At 34.5% G+C, this 19,876-nt stretch overlaps 1 protein-coding gene across 6 annotated transcripts in view; it reads left to right on the top strand.

Annotated features, from left to right (window-relative positions):
- Positions 1–19,737, top strand: part of PRPF39 (pre-mRNA processing factor 39) — a 37,134-nt gene extending 17,397 nt beyond the window's left edge. For 2 of the 6 annotated variants that reach the window (XM_082647248.1, XM_082647249.1), the window contains exons 4-14: positions 642–760; positions 5,502–5,669; positions 11,099–11,264; positions 11,719–11,826; positions 13,224–13,388; positions 13,703–13,829; positions 14,196–14,464; positions 15,331–15,515; positions 18,303–18,377; positions 18,616–18,736; positions 19,003–19,737. In XM_082647248.1, coding sequence (XP_082503374.1) covers positions 642–760; positions 5,502–5,669; positions 11,099–11,264; positions 11,719–11,826; positions 13,224–13,388; positions 13,703–13,829; positions 14,196–14,464; positions 15,331–15,515; positions 18,303–18,377; positions 18,616–18,736; positions 19,003–19,059 — 1,560 coding nt within the window. In that variant the 3' untranslated portion in view covers positions 19,060–19,737. Of the gene's footprint in view, positions 1–4; positions 514–641; positions 761–5,501; positions 5,670–11,098; positions 11,265–11,718; positions 11,827–13,223; positions 13,389–13,702; positions 13,830–14,195; positions 14,465–15,330; positions 15,516–18,302; positions 18,378–18,615; positions 18,737–19,002 lie in introns of those variants that run through there. The other 4 variants (XM_082647251.1, XM_082647252.1, XM_082647253.1 and 1 more) reach the window with 4 other exon arrangements.
- The last annotated feature ends 139 nt before the right edge of the window (positions 19,738–19,876 follow it).

Here is a 19,876-nt window from a genome sequence, read left to right as displayed (position 1 = left end):
GTACATTACTGAATAAAGTTATCTCCATTAGGTACTGTAAGCCAAATAATAACAAAACAGAGACTTTTTTTGGCTGGCAGTACCTACGATTTATGGTCAAACAATTTTATAGGGTATTTTATTTGCATTTGTCACTCTTGTGGCATTTGTAGCTAATATTTTCTCTCTTTGTTGGCAGGTGCGTTAAACCTCTACAGTTTGTCAAGCTTTGCAGTGCAAGCCTCTGTATTACACTGCAGCTTAACAAGTAGGGCAGGGCTTTTCTCTCACTTACATTTATTTCTCATTTTCCAAACAATATAGTTGGTTTGCTAGTCACATTTGCTACGTCTTATTGCATTTTTGGTCAGACGCTGTCATTGATGCTCTAATGGGTCTGTGCCCTATGGTCTGTAACCCAAAGCCTGCCCACACAACCCGGTCAGAATGCAGGGACTGCTGCGCTTTGAAGATCAAGACTCTGCACGTGGGGATCAGAACATTGCCATGTTCTATCCAACCTCCACCCAAATGGTAATGGTAGATTATTTAAACAAAATTCCAGTAATTAGTATTTCTAAGGTTCACCGGATAACACAGTGTTGCCTCTCTGTTAAGAAATAATTAAATATTTGAAGTACAGTTTGTTGTTTTCTTCTTAGGTGTATCGCCGGGGGCTTCAGGCAATACCTCTTAGTGTTGACCTTTGGATACATTATATAAACTTCTTAAAAGAAACATTGGACCCTGGTGATCCTGAGACAAACAGTACAATAAGAGGGTATGTGAAACACTGATACTTAAATGTATTTAAAGATATAAATAAGTCAAGTATTCTGATATTGATAATAGAACTACTCATGAATGCTGAACTAAAAGTTTAACTTTCTTTTTCACTATTAAAAAAATGATACACATAGTAAACTTATGCATGATTATTAAAAAATGTACATAATAAAGTCCTCCACCATTCCACACCCCCTTTTCTTATGTCCCCAGTCCCTCTCCTCTCATGGTTAATTACTTGGGGTGTGTTCTTTCAGATACACATAGATGTACATATATGTGTGTATACATATTACACATACTTTTGTTTGATTTCTTAAAAAAATTAACAGAATGTTTTAGAAATTCTCGCTACCATTTTCTTTAACCATTGCAAGAGTGTTTTATAGTATCAAGGTAGTATATTTTATTTGACCAAATTCTTATTTATAGGAAATCATTAGTGCTTCAGTGAACATCTGTTTACAAGTCAATGTTTATGTAGAACACTCTAGAAATGTAACTTCTGTCAAAGAGAATCGCAGCTATGTTTTGTCATATGTTCTTTTAAAAGTGGTAGCAATTTTAAACTCCCACAGTGTATGAGGGTAGTCATTTTCCCATAGTCATGCCATGTTTGTTTTTTTTAACCTCCAGTAGTATTTCATTATCTTAGTTCACATATCTGTAGGTTGGTCATCCTGGTTTACCATCTTTTCAAATGCTGTCTATATAAGGCATTTTTACATTGCTTGTTCATGACATTTGCTCATTTTACTTTGGGATTGTCTTTGTTACTGATTATAGGAATTTAAAATGTGTTTTTTTTGTTTTTATTTTCATCAAATTATTGATATGTACATGTAATTTAAAAAGTTAATGTTAAACTGCTTGTAACAAAAAGTGATTCCCTCCACCTCTCTTTAAATATTTTAGCCGTTTCTTCTGATATTTTCCAACATGTTTAAAACAATAGCACTCTACTGCTTTCTGCTTCTCTCTCACTACCTATAGACATTATCATTCTGTTATGGTAGATGAGAATTTTTAGTTCACTTATACCCTGCTTCCCGTTCCTCATCTTTCCAGTATGGATAAGTTTCATAGCTTTTTGTTCTTCCTGTAATTACCCCTTTCCTTCCCTTCCCCCTTTTTCCCATTTGCCTGGCTTTCTTTAAACATTTAAAATTTTCTACCCCCTTCAACAGCTACTTTCAGTAGTCAGTACTAATACTGACATTCCACAGCGTACAAATGCTATATAAGTTATTTTTTGAAACTAAAAAATGTATGTATCTAGTGTTATTCTACTTAATCTGAAGATTACAAAAAGAGAATTATGTTCTGAGAAATGTAAATTCCATTTTTTTTTCCTCTTCTTGGAGATAGCCCTCCTGGAACCTCCTCTTCTGTAATCTGGACTGGTTGCTGTATTCTGATTCTGTTGTACAGCAGTTTTTGGATTTCCTCATTATCATGGTTCTAGGAGATGTCTTTACCTTTTTCCTGGGTATCAAGCTCTATTTATTAGAGCTTGTTAGATCCTACTCTTTCTTGGTTCATGCCTGCCTTTTAGAGGAGTGCATCCCATAACTTCCTGATAAAGGATGCTTGGAATGAAAAAAATTTTTTTGAATCTTTATGTCTGAAACAATTGATGGTCCAGTGGGGTGTAGAATTTTGAGGTGAAAGTAATTTTTCCTTAGGGCTTTGAAGGCATTTCTCCATCTGTCTTCCGGTGTTGCTTTTGAGAAGTATTATACCATTCTTTTGAATTCTCTTTATGTGACTTGTTTTTCTTCATGGAAGCTTTTTAAATGTTCTCTTTATCTTTGTTGTAACTGCAATTGTAATGCTTTGGTGTGGACTTTCTTTTTCTAGTTAATTGTGCTTACTTAGTGGGCCTTTTCAATCTGGGATGTTCTAAAGCACATCTTTCTAGTCTTAGAAATGTTATTATTGTGTACATTCTTATTTTGATAATTTCTTTCTCTTGGTTTTCTCTGTTGTTTTCAATAGTTGAAATAGTTCAAAACCTTCTGTTTTAATCATTTAATTTTCTTACCTTTTTCCTTTTTCTCAATCTGCCAGGATTTGTTTGACTTTTTGAGGTATTTCCTTGAACCTTGTATTGGATTTTTAATAGCTGCCATAAGATTTTTAGTATCTAAGAATCTTTCCTCTTCTTTGAATATTCCTTTTCTTATAGCCTCCTATTCTTGTTATATGGCTGCATATCTTTCTATTTTAATATCCAAATTTTTTACTTTTAAAAATATTTATTAATTATTATTTTAAATACTTATTTTATTTTGGTTGTGTCAGGTCTTAGTTGTGGCATGCGAACTCTTAGCTGTGGCATGCGTGTGGGATCTAGTTCCTGGACCAGGGATCGAGCCCGGGCCCCCTGCGTGGGAGCGTGGAGTCTTAACCACTGCGCCACCAGGGAAGTCCTATTTATTTATTTATTTAATTTTATTTATGGCTGTGTCTGGTCTTAGTTCTGGCATGCGGGGTCTTCATTGAGGCTTGTGGAATCTTCTGTTGCGGTGCACAGCCTTCTCTCTAGTTGTGGAGCGCAGGCTCCAGGGCGCATGAGCTCTGTAGTTGTGGCACGTGGGCTCCAGAGTGCATGGGCTCTGTAGTTTGAGGCACATGGGCTCTCTTGTTGAGGTGCTGGCTTAGTAGCCCCGCGGCATGTGGTATCTTAGTTCCCTGACCTGGGATTGAACCCGCGTCCCCTGCATTGGAAGGTGGATTCTTTACCACTGGACCACCAGAGAAGTCCCTGGCTGCATATCTTTTTAACATTTCTTTGAGGGTATTAAGGATAGTTGAAATTTTTCCCTGCCCTCAGTGCTGTTTTCTCTTTTTTGTTTGTTTGCTTGTTTTCATTTCTGATACGTTTGATCTCTGGATTTCTGCTCATGTTAAAGATTCAATACTAATAAACTGAATGGAAGTTCTGTACTACATTGTTAGCTGGCATAAAGGGCTTCACAGTGCATGATCAGGTGGCTACTCAGGTTTTTGTTGGGGGACTCCCAGTGTTGGAATCTTTATATCTTATTCCTATACCAAGCAGTTTCTTCGTTGAAGGATCATCTGATCTGCCTGGGGAGCATATACCTAGCTTCTGAAATCCCATAGCTGAGCAGGAAAGTGGGTTCAAGGCCTCTTACCATTCATTAAGCAAACCTTCCTCTAAACATTTTGTTCATTACCTGTCATCCTTCCTCTTCCAGCTACTTCCAGTTTTCTTAGTGTCTGGTGCGTTAATTTCCTGAATCACTTTGGGATTCTGCAGAGGAATAACATGTATTTTAACTCTCTTGAAAATCTCAAACAAACATACACGTGTGTGCCCGTACCCCCCCCCCCACACACACGCTCGCATGTTCTCTCAATCCCTTATGTGTATTAAACATATTTCTCCCGGTTTTGGCACATCTTTGTTTAGGGTATCTTTATCATATAGAGGTTTTTGTTTTTGTTTTTTTCTTACTGTGGTTCAATTTGTAATCTTTTATTGGTTTCTGAGTTTTGTGCCTATCTTGCCAAGAATATATAAATCTTGAATTTTTTTCTAATTCTTCTTATAGGCTTTTTTTTATAGTTCACTTATCTGGCATTTAGCTTTTGTCTTTTGTGAAACAGATTAACCTTAGTTTGTGTCTTTTGCAAGTCAGAGAGTAACCTTTTATTTTTTCCATTTGGAATAGTCCATCTTTTCTGCAATGATTTATTATTTTTTTATATTTTAAATTAAAAAAAAATTTGTGTGCATTGATTTAAAATACTTTATCATATACTAAATTTTCACATATATATAGATCTTTTAATCCATACTTTTAATTATTGTAGCTTTCTAGTTTCTTTTGATACCTTTCAGGAAAATGCCTGCTGCTTTGTACTTTTACAAAAATGTTTTGCATCTTTGTATGCTAGATGAATGTTAGAATTTTTTTTCTCTTCCATCCAAAATTTCCTAGAGCTTTGATTGGCATTCAATTAAAGTTGTAGATTAATTTAGGTAGTGTAGTTTATACTGTTACAAATCCCTCTTGATTCTAATATTTATTTTGAAAACGTACCTAAAATTTTATCCCATTGGGATATCAAATCCAGTGATTAAAATTGCTTACAGAAATCTCTTCAGATGAGCTAAGTATTTTAAAATAAATGATTTTGTAGTAAAGTGTAACTGTGGAATTTTAGAATTAGGAGAGAATTTTGAGAGTTTTAGAATATATGTATATTTCTCATTACCTGACAAGGCAGCTGGACCCCTTGTTGGAGAGTTGTTTTGCCAGAAAATTATTTCTTAAAGTGAGATAAATTTTGTCTGTCTTTTGCCCTAAAGGAATCTATTCAACAGACATTTCAAGTTTAACAAATATTTTAGTGTCTACTGTGTTACTCTTATATGTTTGCTGTGTAATTTGCATTGCAAATTTATATCATATAAAACAATATACAGTTACATAAAATTACATTTACCTATTCCCTTTACGTTTTCCCTTTTTTAAGCAACTGTCATACACTTTTCTACTATTCCTTCTTCCTTTTAATCTCTACTTGTATAAAGTTGAATATAATTTGAATTTAGCATTATCTTCTAAAATTTAGAAATATTTTATTAGTTTCAGGAGTATGACAATGATTTGATATTTGTATATATTGCAAAATGTAGAAATAATATTTTTAAAGTGATTTTATCTTGGAAAGATAACTTAAGAGGTAATTTAATTTTACAGAACTTTTGAGCATGCTGTTCTAGCTGCAGGAACAGATTTCCGATCTGACAGACTCTGGGAAATGTATATAAACTGGGAAAATGAACAGGGAAACCTGAGAGAAGTTACAGCTATATACGATCGTATTCTTGGTATTCCAACACAGCTGTACAGTCATCATTTTCAGAGGTGAGTGGAAAAATCAGATTGTTAACATTTTTTTGTGATTACTCAGGTAATTAATTTCCAATAATGAGGATACTTATTCTCTTGAAATGTAAGATTCTATTAGACGCAAACAGGAATAAATTCTATTGCTTGATAATCGCAAGTTATATACACTTCTGGATTTTGACATTTTCAGTATAGCTTATAAAATGTTTAGGAACTTTACTGGTTTTAGACAGAAGGTTCTTTTTATCTGTTTTATAGGTGAGGAAACGATAGGAATCCTGTCTTTTGTCTAAGATATTTCAGAGTAGTGAAGGAATGAGAGAAAAGAATCTAAGTTTAATTATTCTTCATGGTTAACACAGTACATGGCACATAATAGATGCTTATTTAAAACATAATGATTTACTAAAGGTCCATTCTTGTGATTCACGTAACATCTTATATCCAAAAGAGCAAAGAATGTATTTTATGTAGTAAGTCCTGTTTATATTCAAACAATCAAAAATAATTTCAGTTTAATTTTCTACTATGATAATCTGTTATGACTGGTATCATTTCATTTTAATGAGTGCTGTTAAAACAACTAGTTCTGTGTACTGTGATTTCCATGTTTCTGATGTATTCAAAGTATCCCATTAATAAGGCTCCCACTAATACGGACTTAGTCTTTCTGAACAAGAAAGTTATGAGGACTGTGTTGATAAATGTTTGCTATAACTGCCATATTTCTGTCATAATTTTTATAACTAGTATTGTGGTAGAGCCTGTAAACTTTAGGTAGTTATTAAGTAAGTGATTTTCTAAATTTTTCTTTACTAACAAATTAGAAAACTTTATGAAACGTTTGTACAGAACTGTGGATGAATTTGCTAAGCTATGTAGACCCAGGTTAGAAACAGAAAGCATGTGGACCTGAATATACCATCTCTGTTTTTCATGAGATAGAGGAGGTGGGCAGGTTTCTAGGGTATAATGACCTAGGGAGACACTTGCTGAAAGAGATTATTAATACAAGGGTTGGCATGTGGAGACGCTTGGTGAATATTTGTTGACTGAATTTAAAAAGTTAAAATATTTTTAATGTTTTTTTAAAAGCCTTTAAAGATTTAAAAAGTTTTCTGGGACAAAGCAGGTTCCTTTCATAAACCAGTTCTTCTAGGGTCTAAAGTATAGGTAAAATATATGATTATAATAATTCTATTGTTGGTAAGAAAAAAATATGACTAGGAAACAGTTATACAGACAGTATTCTGAGTGCCTTATAACTCATTTAATCGTCACAATTAACCAGATATAGGTATAGGTACTATTATTTATCTATGTTTTATGGAAGTAGAGGCAAAGAAAGATTAAAGTATTTGCAAAAGGTCACAGAATTAGTAAGTGGGTGGAAGCTGATTGGAACCTAGACAGTGTGGCCCAAAGTTCTTGGTTTTTTTTTTTTTAATATTTCACTGGGCTTTTAAAAATGCATGTATGAGTATAATAGAGATTAGTGGATTGCATTACACATACTGCTTTTTAATCTACTCTTTTTCACTTAATGTAATGAGACACACTTTCCTTATGAGTACAGCAAACTCAGAAGTAGTGTTGGTATAAGTAAATCTTATAGTTTATGTAAGTAAACTAATTCACATGACTAATTGCTTTGAGAACTGCTGAAATGTTTTCTTTTGCCAAATATACTTCTCCTATTTAAAGTCAGTTATTTAGCGCTTGCCATGTACCAGATGATATGCATTTAAGTTGTGGGAATAAAGGCCCAAAGAAGATATGTATGCATTGACTTGGCCCTCAAGTTGCTCAAAAGTGTAGAAGAGGAAGCATGTGCTAAAGGAACTAAGTGCTGTATTAGAAATATTTCTATTGTGTAGGCTTGTATATTGGATATACACTGAACATTATCTCTAAGAATATATCTAATTTAAAGTCCTCCTTAGCATGAGTACTTTTGTGATATGATCTAATTCCTCAGGCCCAGTCCCTGGTAGTTCTTAAACTCTAGACATAACCTGAGTACTGATAATTTCCCAAAGGGCAGTGATGTTTTATGCTTTTATGACTGTAATACCTTTTCCATTTTCCATTTGTCTGGTGAACTCATATTCCTTAAGACCCATACAGCTTAATGTTTTCTCCGTGACACTTTTTCCAGTTCACCTAAACGGAAGTGTCTGTTTTGTCTTTTGTGCCAGCACTCTACCTACATTTATTTCATTTATCTTAGCACTGATAACACTCTTTTGAATTTATGTCTCTTGTATCCTCACCTGTCTGTCATTTTCTGAGGATTTTTAATTCTTTTTGGCCTTAATACCTAGGAACAGGTATTTTCCTTTACGGAAAACCCCTAACGAACTTTTTGGCCAACCCAGTATTAGGCACTCAGCCATTCTATATTGAATATATTAGCTTTATAGTAGAAAAAGCTAATGGAATATTACTGTTTAGTATTATGCATATTTTATCACCATGTGAAAGAAGTTTATATATATAATGTGGCGATTATTTTATTTTTATTGTATTTTATTTTTTAATTTATTTTTTGGCTGTGTTGGGTCTTTGTTGCTGTGCATGGACTTTCTCTAGTTGTGGCGAGCAGGGGCTACTTTTTGTTGTGGTGTGCGGGCTTCTCACTGCGGTGGCTTCTCTTGTTGCGGAGCATGGGCTCTAGGCACACAGGCTCAGTAGTTGTGGCTCGCGGGCTGTAGAGCACAGGCTCAGTACTTGTGGCACAGGGGCTTAGTTGCTCTGCGGCATGTGGGATCTTCCTGGACCAGGGCTCGAACCTGTGTCCCCTGCATTGGCAGGAGGATTCTTAACCACTGCACCACCAGGGAAGTCCAGTTATTTTAAATTTATGTTCTATAAGTAGTTATTTTTCAGTTTTACCTTATTTGAAGTTTCTTATTTATGTCTTGACAATTTTTAATTTTAATATTTATTTGAGTATTAAATCTATTCATTTTCATACTACACATGTGAGAGTTACTTCCTCATTTAAAGTTTTTTTAAATAAGGCAATCTGTATTTTTGTCCTCCTGGTGATAAAATAGGTGAAGTTAAGCCTCTGTATCCACTGATTTTGCAAAATTTAAATTAGTTTCCAATGTTATTTACATATGTTTGTGAAAGTCTTTTTTTTTTGGCCATGCCATGCGGCATGCAGGATCTTAGTTCCCCTACCAGGGATTGAACCTGTGCCCCCCCTGCATTGGGAGCACAGAGTCTTAACCCTTGGACCGCCAGGGAAGTCCCTGTGAAAGTCTTAAAATCCATAAAAATCCAGGTGTCAGTAACCTAAATCAATTTTAAGAAACTTGGGGGAAAAAATCCATAAGGTTGGAGCATATGGTACATGTACAACCATGTCTGATAATTAGGTTGAAGAGGTAGGTCTGGGTCAGAGGCTAGGTCAGAATATGAAAGACTTCAAGGAGATTGGATTTTAACCTGAATGCAGGGTAAACATTGAAGTGATTTTGGCATGAGGGTGGGATATGATCCTGTTTACTATTTTATTTTTCATGTTTACTTTTTAATAACTTTTTTGGCTGTGTTGGGTCTTTGTTTCTGTGCGAGCGCTTTCTCTAGTTGTGGTAAGCGGGGGCCACTCTTCATTGCAGTGCGCGGGCCTCTCACTGTTGCTGCCTCTCTCGTTGTGGAGCACAGGCTCCAGACGCGCAGGCTCAGTAGTTGTGGCTCACGGGCCTAGTTGCTCCGCGGCATGTGGGATCTTCCCAGACCAGGGCTCGAACCCGTGTCCCCTGCATTAGCAGGCAGATTCTTAACCACTGCGCCACCAGGGAAGCCCTTAATAACATTTTTGATAGCAATATTGAGGTGGGGTTAGAAGCTGTGGGACCAGAGGCTGGAAGACTGGTTTATGTTTATCTAGCTGTAGTGAGGAGGGCATGAAGTCATATTTAGAACGTAGACTAAATTGGACCTAATATCCAGTGGAATGTAAGAGATAAGGTAGGTGGAAGAGATTCGGCAACTTAGTGGTTGACAATATCAAGATTCAAGATTAGAAATGTTGGGACTTCCCTGGTGGTCCAGCAGGTAAGACTCCACGCTCCTGATGCAGGGGGCCTGGGTTCGATCCGTGGTCTGGGAACTAGATCACACTGCAACTAAGAGTTCACATGCTGCAACTAAGTGTCCGCATGCCACAACTAAGAAGTCTGCATGCTGCAACTATGAAGCCTGCATGCTGCAACTAAATATCCCACACGCTGCAACTAAGAAGTTGGCATGCCACGACTGAAGTTCCCACATGCCGCAACAAAGATCCCGTGTGCTGCAACTAAGACCCTGTGCAGCCTAAATAAATAATAATTTAAAAAAAAGATTAGAAATGCTGAGGGTTTTGATTTGTGGATGAAAGTGACACACTTATAGACACGTTGTATATAAGGTTCCAAATTGAGATGGTGTAGATACTTTAGCTCTTCAACTTGGTGTTTTTGATTAAAGTTTGTGTGTGTGTGTGTGTGTGTGTGTGTGTGTGTGTGTGTATATAAACTAGTGTGTGTAGATAAATGACATGTTTTTCAAAACACTCTTTGCTTAAAATCTTTATTTCTTTATGCAGAGCGTTGGCAGTTGTATATACTAATCTGAAATTTAGGGAAAAGGTTTGGGCTTAAGTTAGTTTTAAAATCATAGTATGCTTATTATTTCAAGCTGTATTAATAAGATTGGACAGAAAGTATATAAAAATAGATGAGAACAAAATGCAGAGTGGGATCATTGGGCATACTAGCATTTGGGGGCAGGCTGGAATCAAGGAGCAGTCAGAGACTTGGAGGAAAACCAAGTGGTAACTCAGAGCCCAGGGTGAAGAAGATTCTAAAAGGAAGGTTAGTTAACAGCCTTAAGTACTGAGGACATTATTAGGATAGATGCTGTACTATAAAACAAGTATCCATTTAATTTTGCATGTAAGAGGTACTTGGTGACTTTAATTAGGGCAATTTCATTGGAGTGTTTGGCACAGACATGTGAATTCAGGAGTAATTGGGAGGTGAGGAACGAACTGCAAAATTTGTTGATCATTTGTAAGTAATCATTTATAATTTAAACATGGATTGCTGTATTTAATTTCACAGTCACTTGACAGATGAGAAAAACCAAGATTTAGAGAAGGGAAAAACTTCCTATAAGTCAAATAATTAGTAATGGACAGAAGTAGGATTTCAATGTATGACTTGTCCACGCCTTCTTCATTCCATTGCAAAGGCAGGAAGGAAATGAAGATGTCTGTAGACTGTTTTATCAAGTGGTAGGTTATTACTGTAGAAAAGGAGAAAGGGTGTGGTGTTTTGGCTTCTTTAAATCAGAGTTCCTTTGAAAGAGTAATGTGTAGTAGAAATGTAATGTGGGATCTAAAATTATACTTCATATATAAAGCTTGTATTTTTATTGTTTTCCTTTAGATTTAAAGAACATATACAGAATAACTTACCTAGAGATCTTCTAACTGGTGAACAGTTTATTCAGCTGCGAAGGGAATTAGCTTCTGTAAATGGGCATAGTGGTGATGATGGTCCTCCTGGTGATGATCTACCATCAGGAATTGAAGACATAACTGATCCAGCAAAGGTAACCAGACTTATTAAAAAAAAATCTTTCAGTGCATGAGAAACTAAACTTTATGTCCCTTGACTGCATGTGTGGTGTGACTTGTAGCTCATATAAAATCAATTTCTGATTAAGGCAGGTGGGAATTCTTTAGCTTGTTTGATTTAGAGTAGATAATGTGTTTTACTATGAGATACCTGAAAAACTACGTTAGCTTAGAAGCATTATTTGGCCTATGTTGTGATGTACTAGCCCTGTTTTTTGTTTTTAAAAAGGCATATGAGAAAGTAGTTTATTAGGAAATACTTTTACAGATTTCAGTATTGTTAATTGTACTTTGCACATAATTGATAATGGTTAAAAACCCATCACTATTCTAAGACTATAGTATGGGTGGATAATACTTAAATGTAAGCAGTGATATTTAAAATTTCAGTATATAACTTGTGTGATTAAAATTTTTTTTCTTCCCTAGCTAATTACTGAAATAGAAAACATGAGACATAGAATCATTGAAATTCATCAAGAAATGTTTAATTATAATGAGCATGAAGTTAGTAAAAGATGGACATTTGAAGAAGGTGTAAGTGCTTGCTTTTTTGTTATTGTCATTATATGCTTCAAAATACAGATAGGAGTAATGTATTTTTGTTTTAGTTTTGAGTGATGTCTCTGCCTTTTAGTTTTGCTTATTTAAGTGATGAGGTATTTGTCCTACCTATGGCTTCCATTATCAGTTTTCCATTATTTTATCATTTTCCATTATCAATTTTAGAAACATTGAATTCAGACTTACATGAATTGCAAATTATCTTTAATCTGAACCATTTTATTACAGTTCAATTTTTAAAATCAATTTCATTGAGTTTTATGTACAACAAAATGTACCTATTTTAGGTACAGTAAAATGAGGTTTTTTTTTTTTTCAGAATTCTAATTCTTTATTTGTTTTTTTTAAACATCTTTATTGAGATGTAATTCGCATGCCATATATAGTTCACCCATTTTGAAGTGTACAGTTCAGTAGTTCTTAGTATATTCACAGATAGGTACATACAGTTAATTTTAGAACATTTAATTAATGTTAATTTTAGGACATTTTCATCATCCCGAAAAGAAATCCCTTACTCTTTAGCTTTCACCCCTCTACTCCCTCATCTGCTTACTGCCCCCAACTCCCAGCCCTAAGGTACCGCTAATCTACTTTCTGTTCCTATAGGTTTCCCTCTTCTGGCTTTTCACATGAATGGAATCATGTAGTATGTGGTTTTTTGTGACTGGCTCGTAAAATGAGTTTTGACAAATGTATATGCATTGTGATCACCACCACAATCAGGATATAGAACTAATCTGTCACCTCAGAACCCCTTTTCAGTCAATAACCTACACTGCACTCCTACCCCACGCAACCACTGATCTACTTTCCTTTTTTTTTGTTGTTACATTCACTAGTTTATTTTTTAGATTCCACATATAAGTGATACCAAATGGTATTTGTCTTTTTCCTTCTGACCAACTTCACTTAGTATGATAATCTCTAGTTGCATCTATGTTGCTGCAGATTGCATTATTTCGTTCTTTTTTATGGCTGAGTAGTATTCCATTGGTGTATATATACCACATCATCTTTATCCATTCATCTTTGGATGGACACTGATCTGCTTTCTGTTACTGTTTAGAATCTGTTTAGAATTGTTCAATTCTAAAATAGTCAGCAAAGAATACAGTTTTCTGAACATAAAATTGTGTAGTTCTATTAAAATGACAGGGTAAGTGGAAAATACATTATTTCTTCAATTTATAAAGCCTAAGTAATTAAAGGGATTTTAATTTTAGAAGTTTTTTTACTCATGAGGTGTGATTAAAATTTTTTGGTTCATTATTATATTTATAATTTAAATAATTTGTATTACTGTAGTCATACATATTTTGGTGTTGGTACTGGTTTACTTTCATTGTCATGTCATGCTTTTATTACAGATTAAAAGACCTTATTTTCATGTGAAACCATTGGAAAAGGCACAACTGAAAAACTGGAAAGAATACTTAGAATTTGAAATTGAAAATGGGACTCATGAACGAGTTGTGGTTCTCTTTGAAAGATGTGTCATATCATGTGCCCTCTATGAGGAGTTTTGGATTAAGGTAAGAAAATTATATGCTCTGAAACTTGAATATATTATAAACATTGATCTAGTGACTAACCTTTTTTGTACTTCTGTTGAATGTTGTTCATATAACTATATCTGTTGCATTAGGAGATGGTCTGCTTGCAACCAGATTTGACTGCTGCATATGCCAACCTCGTTGCCTCTCTTCGTCCTTCCTTACAGAAACTAGTCTAGTGGTTCAATAAAGGTGCTGAATGGGTTTAAAAATAGAATTTTATCGTTCTGTCACATATTTAATGGCTTGTTCAACTGTAAATTTTTCAGTATTTCCTCTGTTTCTGTATGTAGTATGCCAAGTATATGGAAAATCATAGCATTGAAGGAGTGAGGCATGTCTTCAGCAGAGCTTGCACAATTCATCTCCCAAAGAAACCCATGGTGCATATGCTTTGGGCAGCTTTTGAGGAACAGCAGGGTAAGAATGAGGAAATTCAGTTGATATTTTGGGATTTAAGTTACTTTAGGATAAAGTTATAGGAATTGAGTCTTGAGAGATGGTGTAAAGCAGAGGTCAGGTAAACTTTTTCTGTAAAGGGCCAGATAGTAAATGTTTTAGGCTTTGCAGGCCATATGGTCTCTTTCCTAACAACTCTGCCATTGTAGCTCCAAAATAGCCATAGACAATAACATAAAAAAATGAACATGGCTGTTTTCCATTTCAAAAAAAAAAAAATAGCCAGAGGGCTGGATTTAGCCTGTGGGCTGTTATTTGCCAATACCTGGCATAAAGGATATTTCATAAGTTTAAACAAAAGCATAAACATTTAATTACTATTTCTAGGTAATATTAATGAAGCCAGGAATATCTTGAGAACATTTGAAGAATGTGTTCTAGGATTGGCAATGGTTCGTTTGAGAAGAGTAAGTTTAGAACGACGGCTTGGAAATATGGAAGAAGCTGAACGTTTGCTTCAGGAAGCTATTAAAAATGCCAAATCAAATAATGAATCATCATTTTATGCTATCAAACTAGCCCGACATCTTTTCAAAATACAAAAAAACCTTCCAAAATCAAGAAAGGTGCTTTTGGAAGCTATTGAAAGAGACAAAGTATGTATTTGTGTTTTTTAGAATATCTTCCATAAAAAAAAGTAGTCTTTTTTGTTGTTGTTTTTCATTTTGGCAACTATGATGAAAGGTTTGGTCTGTATGTAATATATTTCATTACTAAATGAAGACAACAGTCCCTCTAAACTGATGTTGCCATTCTTTTAAAAATTTTTCAAATTATCATTAAAAGGTTGAGAAAATTAACATTATTGGATTTTCTATTTTCTCCACATTTAGAAATTTTATGGCAAGTTTATTAAGTAGAGTAGAGGGCCTGAGAACATTTTATAAACATAAGTATGGCAGTTGCCTACATTGTAACAAATGTAGCAGTGAGATTATTCTCCTTCTCTAAAGTATTTCCTTTTATATATCAACTGATGTCAAAAGATACTGTCTAGGAAATTTCTCATTTTTTAGATTTTCGGCTAATGACAGGTCTGTTTAAGACACAGGTTTATAAGAGGTTTGCTTCCAGCTGCAGTGAGGAAGATTATCTATGGTTGTGAAGATTTAGATTACTGGAAACTGTAGAGATCATTTTTTTATGTTTTATTTCATATTTGTTATGGTAGGTCAAGCTACATTAAACCCAAGATAGGATATAGGGTTTTAATTTATTGGCATTTAACAACTTGCATAGTTTAGGAGATGCTAGGATGATGTCTCTACCTACCAATGTGCTTATTACTTTTTTACCTGTTTATTAGATGTATGCTGAAAAAATTTAACATGAATTACATTTTAATACAATTTTCAATACTGAATTTTTCAAGTTGAGACATAAAAATTAAGGCATTTAAAATATCTGTGGTCTAATCAAAATATCTTAGAAATATGATTAATTGGTACTGCTTTTTACACAGGAGAACACAAAGTTATACCTCAATTTACTTGAAATGGAATATAGTGGTGACCTCAAACAAAATGAAGAAAATATCCTAAATTGTTTTGACAAAGCTATACATGGTTCATTACCTATGAAAATGAGAATTACATTTTCTCAGAGAAAAGTGGAATTTCTTGAAGATTTTGGTTCAGATGTTAATAAGTAAGATCTTAATTATATATTATTATCTATCTGAATAGTAATAGAGCACTGATAATTTTGGATGGGAATTTGATGATGAGTACAAAATAATATACTGTTAAATTTAAAATGTTTCCTAGGTTTCTTTTTCCTCGGGTATATGTGGGGGTGAATTCAGTTTTGCAGATGTCTATGTGCTTAATGAGAGGACATATGGTTTGTCTTTCCTTCAAAATTATTTTCAGAATTTTAGCGTGGTGATTTAAACAATGAGTAGATGAGAGAAAGCAGGAGGCAGGAATTCTGTGAAAAAGGAAATGGGTGAAGGATTGAACCCTGAAACACAGAAACATTTAATATATAGACCACCAAAGGTAGATGGGGTTTTCTAGAATAGGAATGCCATCTCAGATTAGAGAAGAGGATGGGTGTGGTTTTACAGATCATGCCTTAATGACCTCATCTTCATGCATTATAAAAGGCTAAAAGATGAGGGTGGGGAAAAGGACAAGTTTAAAATTTAAATCTGCAAAATAGAAGAGTAGAAATATTGATTAGAGCATTGCTGCCATTCCTTTCTTACCTGGTCTAGTAAGGAAATACCCCAATTCCTGTTAGGCAAGTGTGTATACATTTTTGATGGCTGAGTAAGACTTTAATTCAACTGAAAAACGTTTAATATGAGTTACATTTTAATACAACTGTATATGTGTGCTTGGCACATTAAAAGTTTTATAATTACCTAATGTAAAGTACATTAACAGTCTAACAGGGGAGGAGGTACTGGTCTTTTAATAGACAAAGAGAGGCTTAAAGAGAGATTAGGCAGTTTTTCCAAGGTCACTTAGCTATTACATTGTGCAGCTGGAATTAGAACCTTCTTCGGAGCCTGTGTTCTTGACCACCTCATGTGCTGTATGTGTCTTCCTTTTGTTTTGTACTGAAGAAAGTATACAAAAGAAATGGCATATGTAATTTTAGCTTTTAGTCTAGTTGGATGGTGTGGTGACTAGAGAGGCTGTACATAAGTATGTGAGGTAGCATATAACTGTTAAGAAGGCTTTGATCTCTCTGGAACAGAATGTATTTGGCATCTTTCATAGAGGAGGTGGGGCTTCATTTAGTTATTACTGGATTCTGATAAGCTAAGGAGAGGATAAAATGGTGGAAGCAAATTAAAGTTCATGTAAAAAGAATATCTGCTTGATTGGAGGGTTTTATGAAGCGGTAAAAGCTTGATGCTAAATGTGCTGTGTCTTAAAAGCTAGACTGAGTTCTGAGCACATGTACACGGTTGACAGTAGGAAGCTATTAGAGTTTTGAATTAGATTAAATGACATATTTAAATTTGGCAGTAATATACAGACAAATCTGAGGTCCGACACAAGGATGCCAGTTAGGCCCTTGTAAATATAGTTATGGAGGGTCTGAGTATCAGGTCTAAGATTGTTGTATTTGAAATTTTAAAAGGGAGTGATATGGAAAATAAATGAGTTGCTTAGAAATTTAGGTAGCAGTGTAATGAATTGGTAAGGATTAATGTTCAATCAGACAAATATAGGATTAAATCCTAGCTCTCACTTAATATTTTGTATTCCTCAGTTTTCAGACTTTCTCATATGAATATTGAGTCTCTTGTTGCCAACCCATGAGTTGTTAAAGGTCTTAAGGAAATTAGTCCATTTTAAAGTCCTTTATGTTGAGTAAACACTGAACCAGAGATTATTGACAGTTTTTGCCCCTGTAATATTTTGGGACCAGTGTTACTGTTAATTGTTATTAAATGTGTACATATGCAGGCTGTCCAGGGAAGTTGAACATGCATGTAAACATCAAGGTCATTTCCACAGAAATGTTAATTATCTGTGTTCAGGTTTCTGATTCCTTAAAAAATAAGGCCATCTTTGTCTTTCTAAAAAATATTTAAGAAAATGGTAAAAGGAGGGCATTTCCTGGTTGTCCAGTGGTTAGGATTCCACGCTCAAAAAGAAAATGGTAAAAGGAAAACAAAATCATTATGATTTTAAAGTCAGTTTGGCTTCAAGTGACATTGTTTTTGAAGTTTTGAGTTCCAGGTGAGACCTATAATACATATCACATTTTTTTATTTATTAAAAATTACCTTTTTAATCAATGATAACTAATTATACTGTAGTTTTATTTTAGCTCTAATTCAATTTATCACATGGCCAAAGTTTACACTTTATCCTAACTGGTGGCAGGTGTCTTTAAGAAGCATTGTTAAGTTAGATCTCAAAAGTGTACAAATTATGTAACTGTCAGGACTCGTTGCATTGGACGGAAACATATTGTCAAGGTCACTGTCTTTGTCGGGTGATAGCTCCTTAGTCGGGCTCTCCCCATGTGTTACAAATAATAAAAACAGGTAGCTCTTGGCCAGTATCCCATCAGCTTTAGCCCACTGTAGTACAGAGAACAGGCACTTTTTCAGTAGCTCAGTCAAAAATCCTGGGACTTACTGACATCCTGGTTTGAGTCACATGATCACCTCTAAACCAGTCATTGGTCAGAGATACGTAGTAAGGTAATTGGCTAGGCCTGTATCTCTGAAGCCTCATTTGAACCACATGGACTGAGAAGGAAAGTGCAAGGCAGCGGCTTGCCAAAGCAGATAACATAGAAAAGGTAGCTGGGGGCGGTTTTGCCTGCTGGATCATTTTTTTTTTTCCCAAAAGGATGTTCATTGCAACATGCTTTTGTTTCCCTAAGTGGAAATAACTTAAACACTTTAAAAATTTAAGTTTGGCTTTTGTCTATTCCAAAGGATTGTTTTTCCTTCCCTCTCAGGCTTCTGAATGCTTATGATGAACATCAAACACTCCTAAAAGAACAGGATTCTTTAAAAAGGAAAGCAGAAAACGGGTATGTAACTTCCTGCTGAATCAGAAAGGGATGCTTAAAAGAAGACATTTCATTGTGGAAATCCCTTTAAAGATAATTATCACCTTTATGTTGTGGTAATTTATTTTCGTGATTTGAAATCATATAAAACAGAGTGGTCAAGAACTTCAGATGAATGTACACAGGTGACACTCATCCATTTGTTAAAAGTACTTATCTGTGGGAATTCTGAAAGTTTCCATTTTGACCTTTGATTTAGATCAGAAGAACCAGAGGAAAAGAAAGCACACACAGAAGATACAACTTCATCATCTACGCAGATGATTGATGGTGATTTACAGGCAAATCAAGCTGCTTATAATTATAGTGCCTGGTATCAAGTGAGTTTACATAATTATAATTGAATTTTTTGTTAATAGATGTTATTAGAAATGCATAAATGAGGATAGTCTTTTTTTTTTTCCTTTAGAAAAAACAACTCTGCTTTGGTTGCAGATTGTATAATACATTGTCTTGTGGTTAAGACTTGGAATTTCAGCAGTGAACACATGCTTGTTTTCTTAAATATACCTGCTTTAATTACATTTTTATATATAGAACTCAGCCATAGTTCTTGTATGCTAACATGTTTGCTTTTTCCTTTCAGTACAATTATCAGAATCCTTGGAATTATGGACAGTATTATCCTCCCCCTCCAACCTGATGGGAAAATTAAATATCAGATGGAGTGTGTGAAAAGTTTGAAATTATTTTTTTTTAATGAGGGATGTAAACATAGCATAAGCTTGTTGTATTTGATAACTTGTCTTCCCTGTTTCTGTGTAACATGATTTGTTCAGTAATAGGGGAAAATGTCACTTAGTAGCTTACCACAGATACTATTTCCTACCATTTATAAAATTTACTTTTTATTGGAGAACTATTTTTTTGATTTTTGCATTAAGTGGTCTAGAATTCTTTTGCAATGCATTTGCAATAGAGTTTTGTAGCCTTAAGGGTAGGGAAAAAAAACTGACTGCAAATCATGTCAGTGTAGTACAAGGTTCTGAAAATACATAAGGGCTGGTTATTAAGGATTTACCTCCTCCTTAAAAAAAAAAATGGCTTTTTAACCTTTGCTGACAAGATATTGTCTGTGTGGTTCAATTATCGTTGTGAATTTGGATCAAACAGCAGAAGATACTTATTAAAATACTGTCTTGGAATAGAGATTATAAATGAGGAAATGGAATGTTTGCATCCCTTTAAAAAAATGAAAATCATATCAAAACTTGTTTCAGGAGACTTTGTATTTGGAATATTCATGTTAAAACTTGTGAGCAAGCTTTCATTTTGATCAAACTGATCATCTTCGTTTTTGTAATAAAACTGAAGACTCATCCAATAATTGTTACGAATTTATTGAGGGGGGGAAATCACCTAATAATATTAACTTTATATTCACCAGTATTAGTGGTTTATTGGTTTTGAAGTATACTTTTCTTGAATTCATCTATTGCTGACAATTTATTAGACCTTTT

This window comes from Grampus griseus (genome assembly GCF_964374135.1).
Source record: "Grampus griseus genome assembly, chromosome: 2".
NCBI classification, from domain to species: domain Eukaryota; kingdom Metazoa; phylum Chordata; class Mammalia; order Artiodactyla; family Delphinidae; genus Grampus; species Grampus griseus.
This window is presented reverse-complemented; position numbering and strand designations above follow the sequence as displayed.